The 15,840-nt window shown below is 41.9% G+C and overlaps 1 protein-coding gene across 3 annotated transcripts; it reads right to left on the minus strand.

Moving 5' to 3' along the window:
* Positions 1-18: 18 nt before the first annotated feature.
* LOC117138580 lies at positions 19-15,617 on the minus strand. Of its 3 annotated transcripts, none has more exons than XM_033300760.1 (7): positions 15,514-15,617; positions 12,103-12,356; positions 5,137-5,909; positions 3,246-3,411; positions 1,450-3,161; positions 1,254-1,394; positions 19-1,194 (listed from the first exon to the last, which is right to left on the minus strand). In XM_033300760.1, the coding sequence occupies exons 2-7, from the start codon at positions 12,167-12,169 to the stop codon at positions 352-354; spliced, it is 3,702 nt and encodes a 1,233-aa protein (XP_033156651.1). In that variant the 5' UTR covers positions 12,170-12,356; positions 15,514-15,617; the 3' UTR covers positions 19-351. The 3 variants fall into 3 exon arrangements, with proteins under 3 accessions (XP_033156651.1, XP_033156668.1, XP_033156660.1); XM_033300777.1 differs by lacking the exon at positions 15,514-15,617 and adding an exon at positions 14,236-14,254; XM_033300769.1 differs by lacking the exon at positions 15,514-15,617 and adding an exon at positions 13,338-14,211.
* Positions 15,618-15,840: the final 223 nt, after the last annotated feature.

Genomic DNA, 15,840 nt, shown 5'->3' on the forward strand with positions numbered 1-15,840 from the left:
AATTTAAATAAATATCCAAAAACAGAAAACACCTTGGCGGGCAGAAAGAATCTTAAGCCCTTTGAAGCACAAATATTCCTTTAAAAATGCTATCTTTCTTTCTTTATCTTTTAAAAATATAGCTTTTTGAAGCAAAAGTTTAGAAGCAATAATAAATAAACTAAGTCTGTCTTTGGCTAATTAAAATAGTGTATAAATGCTTGAGAGTATTCGAAATCGAAATCGTTTATCTAAAAATCCATATTTGGCGTCAACGTAAAGCTACTTGATTATATGTAAAATTAAGACTAATCAACAAACAGTTTGAACTGAAAAACAGGCGTGAAATTAGAACTCTGGGAAAAACTATTTCTAGACTGCATCCTCAGCCTGCTGTCCTGAAATCACCTCCGTCGTTTCACTGAGATTCAGCAAACTAGAGAAACGGAATGAGATGGTCTTGGACACATGCTTTTCAAACTCCCTGCTGTCCAGATTGTCAGGGATGAGACTCTTGTTGGTCATATCCAGGTAGGATCTACCCCTCTTCACGGGGACAGAATAATGTGGCAGTGAGGTGTTCGCTGGAGGTCCACTGGTCATGTTGCTGTAGCTTGGAGTACAACTGGATTTCCGAATATTTAAGGGGAATCGCAAATCGTTTTCGTATCGCAATACCTGCCCTTTGGCGGTAGCATCAAGCAAAGGTCGTGGTAAGTCGTAACCCGGCGGAGCTGTCGAAGTCATCTCCTCCTCTGACTGATCGTAGCTGGTGCCCTGGTCATGGATGTCGTAGGCTATTTTTGGAGGTGACCAAAGGTGCTGCAACGATTCTGGTTCGCCCAATTCCGTGGTTATCAAGGCGGAATCATCCTCACAATAAAGGGGATTCGAAACGGCATTCGTTTCAAGATCTATGTACTTAGCATTGTTACCCAATAGCTTCTCAAACTCCGAAGCTAGAAACTTGAAGGAGGGTCTTCCATTTGGTTCATCTGCCCAGCAGGTTCGAACTATAGAGTAGACAGCCTCCGAACAATTTTCTGGTCTGTCCATCCGGTAGCCCGTCTTCAGCAAGGACCACAGGTTCTGAGGAGCAATGCCAGGGTACGGAGAGGCTCCCAGAGTGATTAGTTCCCAGCAGAGAACGCCAAAGGACCACACATCCGATTTGCTGGTATACACGTGATCCGCTAAAGATTCCGGAGCCATCCACTTTAAAAGCGATTTCCGTTAATATTAATTTTAAAGGGGGGTTAATTTAGCAGTCTTACCTTGACGGGCACACGATCTCGGGATCTCTTTAAATAGGCATCGTCCTCGTAAACATCTCGAGTCAGTCCGAAATCTGATATTTTGCATATCTTGCCATCCGCAAGGAGCACATTTCTAGCAGCCAAATCACGATGAACCAACTGGAGGATAAAGGGCGTCAATATTATGGTTGCAAAAATTATTTCTTTTACCCACCTTTAACTCAGAAAGGTAAGCCATACCCTTGCAAATCTGCCAAGCAAAGGTAAGTACCATCTTAACATTAACAGGCTCCACTCCATCTGCGAAATCTACGCCGGCACACTCGATCTTCCGGCTGAGTCGAAGATAGCTCCTCAGAGAACCATACCGGGCATACTCGATGATCAGGAGAGGCGCTTCGGAGGAGGTGCAGGCGCCTAGCAGCTTGATCACATTCGGGTGAGAGACCTCCTGGAGGAGCTGAAACTCCGAAAGCAGGGCCATGTACTCCACTGAATTGGCGCCCTTCTTGAGCATCTTTACGGCCACCGTGGTTATTCCCGGCAAGCCAGCGATCTCGGTGGCAAAGCCCTTTAGTACCTGTCCAAATTCACCCTCCCCCAAAACCGTGTCTAGTTGCAGTTTTTCCCTGGGAAACTCCCACTTGGCATCGCCACTTTCGAACCTGAAGCCACTCTGCAGCGGCATCAAGGCAAAATCTCCGCCTCCTGATTCCGGAAGAGCTTGTTTCGACGACGTGGTCATTGATTGCTTGCCCAAGCGCCGTTGGAGCATCTTCCTCTGCGCAATCAGCAAACAGAGAAGCAGGAGAACGATCAGTAGTGGGCACGTGATCACGAAGAACATGCAGGAGCGATCGCATTCGAAACCGGCCACATTTAGGACACCTAGGAGCATGGGATCCTGAAGTGGATGATTCGGAGGAGTGCCTCTTCGTACGCCCAGCAGAGGTTCCGCTTCTGTTTCGTTCTTTCGTTTTCGCGGTTTCTTCATCTTGGGTTCCTCATCTAACGGAGCGCACGAGCACTTGCCATTATCCTCGCAAATGCAGGTACCCGAGGCACTGTAGATCCCCCTCTTATTCTCATTACTCGAATGGGGACCCACAATTCTTCCAGCTGGCGTGCAATCCTGCGGACAGGCCATGGGATTCAGTTCCTCTAGGGGATCACAGACATGATCTGGACAGTAACGAGATTCGGGCACACAGGAACCATATCTAGTGCCGAACATGGCTGAGTTGGATCCCCTCCACTGGCAAGATCCACCACCTGTGGCCAAGCCGCAATACCGAACGCATTGCGATTGGTATTTAATCTGGGCACAGGTCTGTGATCGCGACTTTACCTTCAGTTCGCAACTAGTATTCTCGGGTCTACCTTGAACCAAGTGCACATTGATCACTCTCACGTGCGACAGTCTTTGCTGATCGATCCAGGTGACATTCAGGAAGTATATGGTTTCCGGCGCCTCCTCCAAAGCCTGTGGGTTCTTCACAAAGACAATACCCGATGTTGGGGTAATACCAAAAGCTCCAAGCTTATCCTCCACAATATCAAATCGAATGGATCGTAACCGCATCAAGTCCAGAAAACTGTCAGGCTGGACAACTCGAAAATTAGAAGCAGCCGCTCTGTATACGGAAACATCCTTCTCGTAATCCACGGTCGGAGGGATTAGAGATCGGCCCGCAGAATCTCCATTGAATTCTTCGCTCTCGAATATTCGATGTTGACGTGCCCGTAGGGGGAGAGCTTGCGGTAACTCTTGCTCAGATTCGTGAAGATTACTCAAATTAATATGATAGCAAACATTGGCTGTCGCTGACATGGCATCGACACGGCTTTCAATGGTCAGATCCCGAGCCTCCAAGGACACACAATAGGGGGTTTCCCGGAAGACACCGTTTCGGGAGAATCGCAGTTCTATTGCAAGAGAAGGAATGTCATTAATGCAGTTTTTACAACCATTACAGATTGGGATTGCGATAACTTAATACCCATACTCACGACAACTGACGATGGTATGTGGTCTGCCCGTGTGATCCGCCTCGTAGGCGTGGCAGTCGGGCCGAAACAGACCATGGGAGTCATTGTGGACGGCGTAGACAAGGTGAGCATTTGCCTCCAATGTATCCTTGTCCACGTAGATTACTTTCTTTCCCGCCTCCTCGTCCTGTGGGATACAAAAAAAATAACGAGGGGGCATCATATTAGCAACTAGTTTCATTAGCATTTACTGACCAACGATAATTAAATTCCACTTGGCACCCCCTGCCAAATTGCTGCACTGCCCTCCAAGGATGCCCTCTTGGTGATTAGCATTTTAATTCGTGCACAAGGTCAGGCTGGGGTTTTAGATCCTCTGGGACCTGACATTTCCCTGCGAAGTGTTTGACTCACCCCATTCCTAGGCTAAAAACCCATTTAATGCATCCCAGTGGCAAGGACATTAGCAGACTTTCCTCTCTGGACTTGGGTTTAGGTTGGAACGGTGGCTTTTTTTAAGGCACGATATACGAAACATTTAAATAAGTCTCTTCTTGACGACCGGTTTATATTTCAGATTATTCATGGTGATTCCAGAGAAGAAGAAAGCGGAAGTCTGGTTAAGAAGATTGCCACGCCGGCAAACCTCCCTAAACGGTTGAGTTGATGTCATGCCAAGAATTTTGAAAAAAGTTTTTGTTTTTTTAATATTGCTTGTTTTCATGACCGTCATCGATAGTCCAAACAAATTTATTTTCCTTGTTGAGTGGCGAGTATCGGAAAGTCGAGGAAGTTGACAAAAGCGTTCTCTGTTGATTTTACTAAACATACCCCAAATATATTTATTGTCTAGCTTACTGAAGTTATATTTATATTTTGTATATCTGTACTCGGTATATGCATATTCTTAATTTAACTGGTTTTCATTTTGTCCCACCCACGTGTCCAGTTGCACCTCAGCCACACCTCATCACACCAAACGTTGTTCACTTTATTATGGGACATGTCGGCAGCAATTTCCTCGAAATAAAGTAAAATGTACATTATTGTATGTACATTATTTTAATGCAGAGCCACCTGGAGTAATTTGTAATGGCAGGACTTTAGTACAGAACCAATTACTCTAGTTGGAGTGAGCAGATCGCACTATCTGCACCTGAACTGACATAGTTCGCGGATCCTTAGGGATAGGCTTGGCTTGTTTTCAACACGACAACATTATTTCCTTTTGTGGCAACTTTAAGGGACCCGACCACGACGTCAATACGCGTTGAAGTCACTTGTTGTTCCCGTTTCCATTCCGTTGCCTTCGCCTTTCTTTTTTGTGTGTCATGCTCCAATCATAAAAGCTTATAAGCGTTACGCGTTTCAATGGCAACATGTGATTTGGATAAGAGGGGACGTTAGAGGAAGAAATCGCGGAAGTGGCCAACTTTGTCCATCTACCCCAAAAAGGACATTTGGATCCGGTCGTGGTAATGGCGATATAATGGCAGGGTAAGGGGGCTTGGGTCTATACACCAAAAAAAATACAAAATGAAAAAAAAATGTTGCGGAAACTTTAAAAATGTTTGAAGAATTGTAATATTCTACACATGTGTCTGAACGTTTGTTACAAGAAATGAAATTACGTGTTTTGACAAACCTTTATTAAGGCATTCGAAGAACCTCAAAAATTCTCTTAGGTACGCAAAGTGTTTTTCAGAGTGCATCCGAGTTGATTGCGTGTCTAGGAGGCGTTCATCATGGGCGAATTCTATAAGCCCGCACCCAGTTACCGGCCAGACAGCCGGCAGACGAACAGTCTGCCTGGCGTGGGTCTGCTTTATATGCCCCTACCCCTGATATCTTCTTCTCCTTTCGTAGTCCCCCTCCTCTTAAGTCCGCTAACCTCTGCAACTTTAAAACTCACCGCTTGAAAGTAGGGCTGCTCCAGATAGAAATCAAACTTAGAGCTACTCTCCTGCAACTTGGGTCCATTGTCATTGCGATCCAGTAACTTGATATCCAAGATGCGCGAGAATTTTCTCTGATCCCTGCTGGACAATTTAACCGTGCAGGTAATCCTGGCCTGCAGCTGCCCTGCCTTGGCATTCAGGCCATTGAGCTCATCGTGATCCAAGGGTTGTCGGGTGTAGAGTCGATTTTGTTTCAAAACGAAATGGGAACTACCAGCGTTGAGGGAGTATTCCAGGGATACGTGAGGACACAGGTACTTCGCAGCCCGGGAATTAAGGGCGCCGATAAGTACGGGTTCAAAGAAATCCTTGCGCCGATATTGGCCTTGCGACTCGGCTATAGTGTACTGAGCACTGCTCCAGAAGCAAATGTGCTCCAGTTCCGAACAGTACTCCTCCAGGGGCTGAGGTGTCACCTCCAAGGAAAGATGCGAAACATTCAGCAGCTCGTGATCCGGTTGATCCCTGGGAAATGCGGTCACCAAGAACGTGGCACTTGAGTTTGGTGAGCGGTAGTCGGTGCGCATATATATCTCGCCGGAGGAGCTGTTTATTCGGAGCAGTGGATTCTGCTCCAGGCTATACAAGTAATCACTGGCCAACCGGTTGTTCTCCATCCGCAGCACTTGGAACTGAGCTAGCGGGATCTTGGAGAATATGCTCTCCGATTCCTCATTGATGGGCAGATTGAATTTCACCGACGTGCTGGGAAAGTAAACATCGACGGCTGAAAAGGAGCAAGAGGGTGGAAAAATCAAGATATTACGGTGGCGTCATAAGGGATTTTAAATAGGGTGGTGGTCATTGTTTGGTGTGCTGCCACAAGTGGTTGACCACAATTGGCCCACTCAGTTTAAGTGGGTTTCAAATTCCATTTGCGGCTTAATATTCAATTCATTGACTAGCAAAGCTAGGAAATTTAGGTGGAAATTCAAAAATATTACTTAAAGGAAATCTTATTTATTCCGACTAAAAACAGATTTTAACCACTGTGCCACACTCAATGAAATATATTTCCGAGGGTTGGTTTCAGATTCTGGCTTTATTTGTACATCTTTTTCATCAACGGAGGGACCCACGCTGGCAGTCGTTATTAAATCCAATCAAATGATTTCGTTTAATAAGCTTGGGTTGACCCTAATAGATCTGGCAATAATTCCCAACTCCCCCTGTCGACCAAATTGAACTAGGCGTATGCGTAATTTGATAAGAGCTCCATCCTAATGACCAACGATTGTTGTGTCCGTGTGTTTGCATACGAGTCAAAGTCCAATACAACCGATAAATAAATATAATGCAGATATTAGTTATTAGCATGTGGGTTATCAAACTGACGAAGGCAACACCGCCCTTACCATTTCTTTGTTGTCATCCCAATTGAAGTGTCGGCGTCATCGGGTTGCGTATTGATTTTGTGATAACGATAAAGTTTTTGTTAGCCGGAAAAAATACAACCCCAGGCATAATTGGATACAAATTTTCCTCGCCCTTTGCCCGAGAACTTCATGCCCCAAATTTTATGCCACAATATTTGTAGTAAACATTGGGGGAAACCGAAACGAAAAACTCGTGTAATGTTATGGTGTAAATCGGTTGGCGTATCTTGTTGAATAAATAGCAATTAAATGCATTGAACTTTAACTGATTTATTTGCGGGGCAATTTGTGAAGTTGACCGACTAAATTGGTTTTAGAGTTGGTTTACATTTCGTAATGGGGAAATATTATTTTTCGACTTTTATATACAGTATACATGTATACATGTACATATATATTTTTTATGTTCGGGGATTTGTTCTTTTTCAAACTCTGGCACATAAAAATGTAATGACTATTCATTTTCCGTTCCAGGAAGTTTTCCAAATATACTAAGAAGGGTCCTACACTAAGCTTAAGTGATTACTCCGCACCAAATCGAGTCTCGCACCACATTCTGGAGGTAAATGTAAGCAGCTGGAATAACTGAATAAAAAAGCCGCTAATTGGATGCCCACAAAGCAAGCGATGGTACCTCCACTAAATGCCTGTCATAATTACGGTCTAGCCTTTGAGAGGTAACCAAACAGAGGGCTACAAAAATTGGGGGTCGGATCTAGTTATTCCCACAATGAAAATCCAAACGGTGGTGGGAAAACGCTCCTTGGTTTAAAGGACCTATGTCATTGTACACATTATAAATAATAAAACTACAATTGTTTACGCTCAGGCATGCGAAAAATGCTGATAAAATACGTAAACGAGGGGGTTTGAGTTGGATACGTGCTACTCCAACGTGCGGGCATTTATAATGACATTTTAAATGCGTGTCCTTGGCGCCCAACGTGGGTCTTTTGAGGCAAGGACCAACCCACAAAAATATATTAACGCTGTCAGCGTATCTAATGAAAAATGCGGGGATTATGCCATCCCTTATTCCCTGATTCTGGCCAAATGATGGCGCCATTTCAGTTTGGGAATCAAGGGTTCCGTCCAAGATTAAGTACCAAATGCTTTCCTCCACAAAAACAAACTGTTCACATTAGTGCTTGTTGAATCGCTTTAAATGTTAGTACTAGCAAGCTATAAAAATTTTCATTTAAATTATCGACCAACAAGATATAATTTTTTACAACCAATCTGGAAAATAAATATATTAATAATGATCTATCAATAGCAGACGAAAAGATTTGAATTCGTCAGTAAACATGTTTCCTTTCGTGTTAAATTAAGGAATTTATATGAAACCATTGAATGAAATAAGGTTAACCAGACCGAATCACCTTTAAACAATCTTGTATCGCCAAATTGCTTCAATCAGTTCTCAACTGCAGCTCAACTTGACCCCTTATAATCCCCGGAGATCAGAGCTCTAGGACCATTTAACCTGTGACAGGTAAGCGGGGTTAAGCTGGTGATTAAAAAACACCCCTCATCACCCGCAAAACGCGACTAAAAGTCAGAAGCCGTATGAAAAAAAAAGTTAAAAGAAAGGGCAGGAGAAAAAGGCATGGTACAGGAAAGGACTAAGACTATTAAGTTATCTACTAGGTGGTAAATTAAAAGGCCAGTGAATGGCGCATACAAAAGTGGATAAAACGTGGCCTTTAAATTAGGGAGTAACTGGATAGCCCATAGAGAATTTTTAGGGTGACTGGACTCGTTGGAAGTGTTTACCCAACAGAAAATTACTAAGTAGGTGGAGCGTGTTGTAAAATAAAATGAATATAGAAAGGTGAATAGTTTTCACTTTTTTAACAAATACCAATTACAGTTACATATATAGCGATTTAATATATTTGTTCCAATGTAATAAATATAAATCATAAGATAGTACAAACTATAGAGCACATTCTTAAGTCAAATGTGTTGTAGTTGCCATTTATTTTTATGTGGGGTTTCTCTTTTAAATCTTTGTATAATAACTAAGTTTAAATAAGTTCTCACAGTGTACAAGAATCGCTAATGACAGCACTGTCAACAATTGATGGGCGGCGACTATGATCCCGACGCGGCCATTAGCTGCGCCTGTGTACCTGAACTTCGTGGCCACTGACCAGGTGAAATGGAGACTCCGAGTGGGGTGCGGCACCTGGATGAAATGCCATCTAGTTTCGCATAAACTAATTAATCTGCCCGAATTAATTGACAACGCATCGAATTGGGTCGTCAGTTGTTTGCCCGTTTGTTTGACCAGTTCCAACTACCAATTAACCTTCCGGAGTTTATTGTCCTTGTTTTTTGTACGGTTCTTCGTGATGAAGATGACTCATTTGGGTGAGCGGATATTATGGTGTTTTCCAGCATCCGACACACATTATTTTTGTCTACTGCTGCGTAATGAAAACTTTGTCTTTGTCCGGGGTTTTGAGTTTTTCGCAACGCCTTTCCCTGTTGCATTGTAATTTATATTACTCATACGTCGCGTACGCCAGACGTGGTTTTCTGTTTTCCTTGGCACTGACTGCAGTTGTCTGTTGCCGTGGCTCTTTCCTGCTGCAACTGTTGGCAGTGGCCAATCTCTGGTTATGGTTATGGTTCAGATTCGCATTATTAAATCCATTCCACACCACTCCTGTCTTTCTACTTTCACCCGATCGAAATGTGTGCAGACAAAGTGTCTTGAATGTTTTTCTATTTCCTGTCCCGGCTGTCCCTGAAATTTTCTCTTTGCTAAAGCCGAAGCAAATTAAGTGTAAAACAAATTGAGCTTAAATAGCAGTGGCTTGTACTCTAGACCACATATTCTTATATATATTATTTAGCTCAGTTATTAATGAAGCCTGAAATATTTTAAAATTGTCAAAGAATACACTCAAATATTTTTCATGTTTTAGTTTAATTTACAATTAACGAAATGTGCAACAGAAACAAATTCTATCATCTTAAAAATATTTTTTTATTACTTTTTAAAGTAGTTTCAAATCGGTTTATCTCCTTTCCTATATGATTGTCGTTATTGATTTAAAGGCAATTTTCATTACAGATTTCCTTTTTTAGTCTGTCTGGCACAGAGAAGTGCACACTCACTGCGGATAAGAAATATAGCAAAAGTAAAGGAAATTAGAGAATAATCGCAGACTAGAAGTCACCAGGCGAACTTCAAAGACGCCTTGCCTTTGGCAATGAGTGAGGGGCGACACTCCCGTTCAGACAACTAAGGCCACTTCCAGAAATAACTGACTCTGGACGGTGATCGATGAGTGGACTGCCTAATTGCTGGCTGTCAGCGAATGGAAAACATTTGTCACAGTCAAGGGCCTCCTAAATGTATGCTAATTACGACTAATTAAACTGGGCAACACATAGCACATAGTCAGCTTAAGTTCTAAAAATGTTCACAGAACTCAAAGAATTCAAATTTATTGCCATAATAAAACCATTGAAACTTTTCATTTCCTTAAAAGCTTTCACTTTGTTCACCTAGCAAGCGCTGTATCTGCGGACAAAAATGCGAACGCTTAAGAAAATAAGTTCAACAAATAATGCACATTTCAGACTCCCACTTGAAGGAGCTCAAAGCGAGTGCATTTCGAGTATAGGCGCCATATCTGTAGCTGAATCACGCTGTTTCTGGGATCTGAGCCCGGGTGCGACTGTGGGACAGACAGTGGCCGACACTGACTTCATAGCTGCGAATGGATTTTCGTTTTCCTATTATTTTGCTATGCAAAATACTTACCGGAGTAGAAGACAGCGAGCCAACCTTGAGTGGCTGGTAAATGTGTCAAGCCAGCTCATAAATCCAGCCAATATGTGAGCAAAATATGAAATACAATGCAAACGTTTTGGGGCAGGCTAAGGGATTTGCCATAAAATGAGACGTTTTCATGAAGAGAATGGAGACTGGTTTAAGGAAGTTTACAATAATGACTTTGGTTTCATTTACAAATTGGTTTCAGAAACAAATATCAGTTGTAATACTCCTTGCGGCTTTAAGCCATACGCTTACTTTAATAGCTAAGTAGATGACCGTACTGTATAATTTACTTAACTCTGTAAATAGCTTGCGGTCACTTTTTGCCAAGACCTAAAGCCAGTCATTTGGCGAAGCACTTTAATTGAAGTCATGAAACAGCGCGCGAGTGCAAGGAACATACATATAGAAAAACATAAGACGAACGGAGGCACACACCTATTGACTTAATTGATTGCACATAAGTTCGTGAATTTCTGGCGGGGAAGGGGCAGAAGGCAGCCGGCGGGCACTTCGACACCTTTAACCCGAGTGACTGATTGACCGGCGATTCCTATGCGGTGCATTCAACTTGGCTGGGCCCAAAGGGGAATTTTCAGTGCCAGCTGTCTTGGAATGGAACGCAGTGGTAGTCATCCCCCAAAAAATTTGATATGTGACTTCGCAGCGTGATGAATTATTTTTTTGGGCGTGTGCTTGTCTGGCACGTCATGCACTAACAAAAATACAATTGGGGTTAATATATTGCAATATATTTGTTCAACCAAGAGGCTAATAAATACTGTACCTATATATTTCTGTTTTTAATTTCGCGTTCAAGCGTCGAATCGAAATCGAAAGTAATAAAGTAAAAAGTTGTAAAAAAAATATATCATAAGATTATGTGGTAATAGTACATGGTATTTAGAAAACGTTCGTGAACATAGAAAGTAAGTAATATTCAAAGTTAATATTCGACAAAGGACGAACTGAGTTTACTCTGCGGAAATTTAAATCTACTACTACTTTACTAAGTTTTCAATGAGTAAAGTTTTTTTCCCAGTTTGAGGCATTGATGGAGAGGCCCCAGGGAGTTGGTCGGTAGTCCAGTCCATCAGCGTCAGTCAGTTGGTTGCAAAGTCAAAAGCGAAAGGCCAGGCCCACATATCGCTTACCAACTTGTCAAGACGTCAGTTCACACCTGTGGCAGGCGAATAAAAATAAGAGCCTTGCTGGTCGAGTAGTACGCAATGGGCCTATAATTAGGAGCTAAGCAGTGCGTCCTTGAGCACAATAACCTCAAAAAGTCATAAAAGGAGATTGCACTTTATTATATATCTTCGGCTGCTTATTGGTGTTAAGGTGATCTGGGAGACTCGTTTACTGGCACTCTATGGAAATTAGGGTAATTGCCTTTTGCGAGATTCCTATTTGCCAGTAGAAAAGGGTAGCAAAAGGGGTTAACGGGCTCTACTGCAGATAAGTTGATATATGTATATTGACCGACTTCGATACCCAATTAATACACAAAACAGTTAACTAGTTTCAAGTTGAAAAATCCATTTTGGCCGAGACTTGGCACAGCAGTCAGTCATAAAAGGTGTTAATTGTTTTCCATTATTTTAGAAGCATTCACATGATTTGGACTATTCTGCTGCCCAAGCTGCCTAAATTCAAATTGAAATGGATTGATAAATAGCCCAATCTACCACATTAAGTGATAAAGTTTAACCTTTTTGCCATCCTTAAATTGTTTGTAGCTCACTTACCCGCACAGTTGTTACGCTGGGTTATAATTGTGAGCAGCGTCACAAAAACAACAGTCGTAGACTCCATCGTAGTTACTTTTCTTTCAAAAACTCAGTTATCAGTCGGCAATTTTCGCTCACTCGTAGACGCACATTACATATTTACACATAGTGAACGCCGTTTTTAATGGGTTTCCGTGTTTTTTTCTGGGATGGTCTTCTTTTCCAATGCTGTATCCAATCAGCCACGTTTGATTCCGTCACAATCTTAATTACTTTTGATCACAAATTGATAAGTAGCATTTATCAATTAATGTGCGAAAACCAGAGCAGGAAATATGAAAAAAGAACAATGAGTATGGCAGATATTTAGACCACGAACATTAATAGTTTTTCGTTTTTGGTGCAGAACGTAGGCTTTGGAAAACAAGTAACAGAGGTTTGTGTACCCTACCCAAAATAACAATTTGGAAAATTTATATTTTTTATTTCAAAATGAATTTTCGTAAACGTCAATGTACCCTCTGAAAGGGTATGACTGCTAATTATTTTTATTGATAGCGGCGCCCACACTCCCGTTTGTCATTTAAGCAATCTAATTTATCACTCGATTAATTCACCACAAAATTCTCGAGAGCCGCGCGGTCTACGAATTCTGATTATTGCAATTTAAAATGAGCTTTGAATTTGCTTCGCATATTGATATTGTTATTAAATGGTCTTCGGTTGCTATTTTTGGCCAGCGCCAGGTGAGAGGCTTATTGGCTTTGCTTTCTGTTTTTTGTTTTATATTTTTCCAATTCTACACATTTAAAGTCGAGCGCCTCGGGTGCGTGCTTTTTTTGTTCTTATTGTTATTAATTGTTCTTTATGCCGATTCACTTCATGTCGAATCGCTTTCAGTTGGCTCAATCGGTTTTTAAATGGAATACTTTAATTAAATTATTTGGGCAAACAATGTGGGTTTACTTCACAGTTTGCTCTGGCTGCCTTAGGTCAAAAAGTTGAATTGTTTTTGAGACAGTTTCGTGTTTAAAAATACCACAATTTTGAATACAGTGATAATGCTAATTTATTAAGATTTCTGAACGTCCTAACCAACTGCACAAAACGCTGAAGAATTTTTAATTATTTAAAAACAATAGAGCTAGTTACGTTAACAAGTCTAATGAATTCTAAGCAAGTACTGAGCAACGCTCAACGAGGACGTGCCAAGAAAAGGCAAAAAAAAGGTATTGGACGTGCGAGTACTCTACCTACTCCATACCCCATAGAGTACTCTATGTACTCCACTCCACATCGCTCCAGTGCGGATGGTTGGATGGATGGCATGTGTGTGGTATCCAGCGGCGCACGGCAGGTGTGATAAAAAGAACCCGAAAGAGACGATTGCGGCGTGAACTACCCGCTGGCCAGGGGAATGGCAATGGAAGATAGCACGCATAATTCAAACCAGCTCAAAGTCAAACAACGTGATAAGCAATTCACAAACACTGCCCGAAAAGCCGGATGGGAAAAACTGTGTGAAGCTGCTTGGAAACTGAAGCTCTGCCCTGAATCTCATTGAACATTTCGATTTATTGGTAAATGGGTTTTGCTGTAATAATTTACGTATTTCGGTATTTAGCACTACACTCTTTTATCCGTTTTTATCTTAATCATTGCAAACACATTTGCTTGAAATAAAGCTCTTTTCCTGAAGATAGTTTTCCGATGGCATGACCAAATGTGCGATTATCACAATTTCATTCGCAGTGTATTCAAAGACCGAGAGACCGACTAACTGACTGACTGGCAGTCCAAGTGTCTGCTGTCTACTTTTCGTCTGTGGGCCTCTTCAGCACCTGAGCACTTTAAAGTTCAAATCTTTTGACACACTGGGAGCTCAGTTGGCGGATGCTAATGACACACGACTGACACAAAGAGGCTTTTGCAGCAGACACACACAGAAAGGCAGAGACATCCACTGGAAGCCAACCGGTTGCCAATTGGAGGGGCTTTCAAAGGCTCGGGCCATGGCGTTTCCCCATTAAAGGTTAGCGCGACCCGGCCGATCCGGGCGGACTTTTAAGGTGCGTCTACAGCCGTCCTGTTGCTCGAAACGCCAAAAATGGCAATTTCCATATAAAACTTATGCGAAGCCGGCAAACTTACAAACATCCGACGACCGCAAGAGTCAAAGTACGACTGTGGAGGTTCTTCAGTGTCAGTGACTGCCCCTACTGTTTTTTAACTGCACTGCGACAAAAAAGATTCTAAGAATGCGCAGAAAATATCACTCTTTCACTGGGAGCTTAATTTTAAACAAAATTTTACTTTTTTTTACTTTTTCAATATTGCCCCTAACTTTAAACGGTATTTTATATATGAGCATTGGTATAATGATAATAAGCAAAATGAAATATTTTGTAGAAAATTGTATAATTGACTTTTTAATTGGACTTTTTCCAGTGCCATCGGCTTGTTAGTTGCCTCTGTTATTTTTTCGTTCACAGACATCGACGAATTGGAAAAGAATGCCAGAGTAGCGTCAATAAATTTGGCCTGGAAGCTTAGAGCTGTGGCTTGGATTCCATTTCCACGAAGAAGGGTTCCGGAATGACAGCCGCTTTGAAGGTGGCGTATGCGTGATGTTCTTTTTGATCCAAGACAGTCAGCAATAGCACACACCCCAATTGATCTCTTTGATTGAGTTTTTAGACCTGATCGCTTGTATACACATTCGTAGTATGCAAATTCACATCGCGACTGACATTTGCATATGCTAACAATTAATTTTCTGTCACCTAGGTAATCAAAAATCAAAATAAAACATTTTTCAATTAATCTCACATTTTTATAATTTGTCTAAGGTGAAATTAACATTTTTATAAGCACCTGAGCAAACGCAAGCACGAAAGACCTCAACAGGCATTTAAAATGGAGATTAATTATTAATTAGAATAAACGCTCTGACCACCCACACTTAGTGTTTTACTATCAAAGATGTCTCTTTACATACATAAATAATTGTGCGAACACCGGCATTTTATAGCTAATCTATTACCCGCCTTCAGCTTCAATATATTAAAATATTTTCCTCAATAAACTGCAATTACTTGAAGCTGCAAATTGAGTAAACTAATTCCACTTCAACACGCACGGCTAAACCACAATTATCCGGTGCCAATCTACACGATATTCTGTATTGAGTTGTCAGTGCCACTAGACGTGGGGATATTGGCTACATTTGGAAAATACGAATCTGGAAAATCTGGCCATAAATCGCGAATAAATTTCAAAGTTCGCAACATACGTAAACACGATCTTGATTTTGATAGACACGATTTATGGAGGCTTGCAGCTGCTGCAGCTTTTTACAAACTCCTTAATTGTTTGCCTCAAACGGCAATTATTTATAGGACAGTTTCAACAGTGTTATTAATTAGCCACCTCTCTTTTCCCGTTTTCGGGCAGCTTTTCCGCGGAAACACTTTTCGGTTTGTGGAAAATCGCTGCGCTTAAAGACCAACCGAACCGCTTTGCACGAGCTCCGATTGAAAAATGAAACTGAAACCGGCAGCCGGCAACTCCAAAGCCGCAGAAGCCACGAAATCGTACGGAAAACTTGACTAACGAAGCCGCTTCGTGTAGTTTACCCGAATGTATGAATTTTCTACGATGACGGCACGTCAGCACACCCTCGCAGAGTTTTCCATTTTCCGCTGCACTGCTGGGATACCCCACCCCCGTTTATGAGATAATCAGATGTGCATGTTC

The sequence above is a fragment of the Drosophila mauritiana genome, chromosome 2L (genome assembly GCF_004382145.1).
Source record: "Drosophila mauritiana strain mau12 chromosome 2L, ASM438214v1, whole genome shotgun sequence".
NCBI lineage: Eukaryota > Metazoa > Arthropoda > Insecta > Diptera > Drosophilidae > Drosophila > Drosophila mauritiana.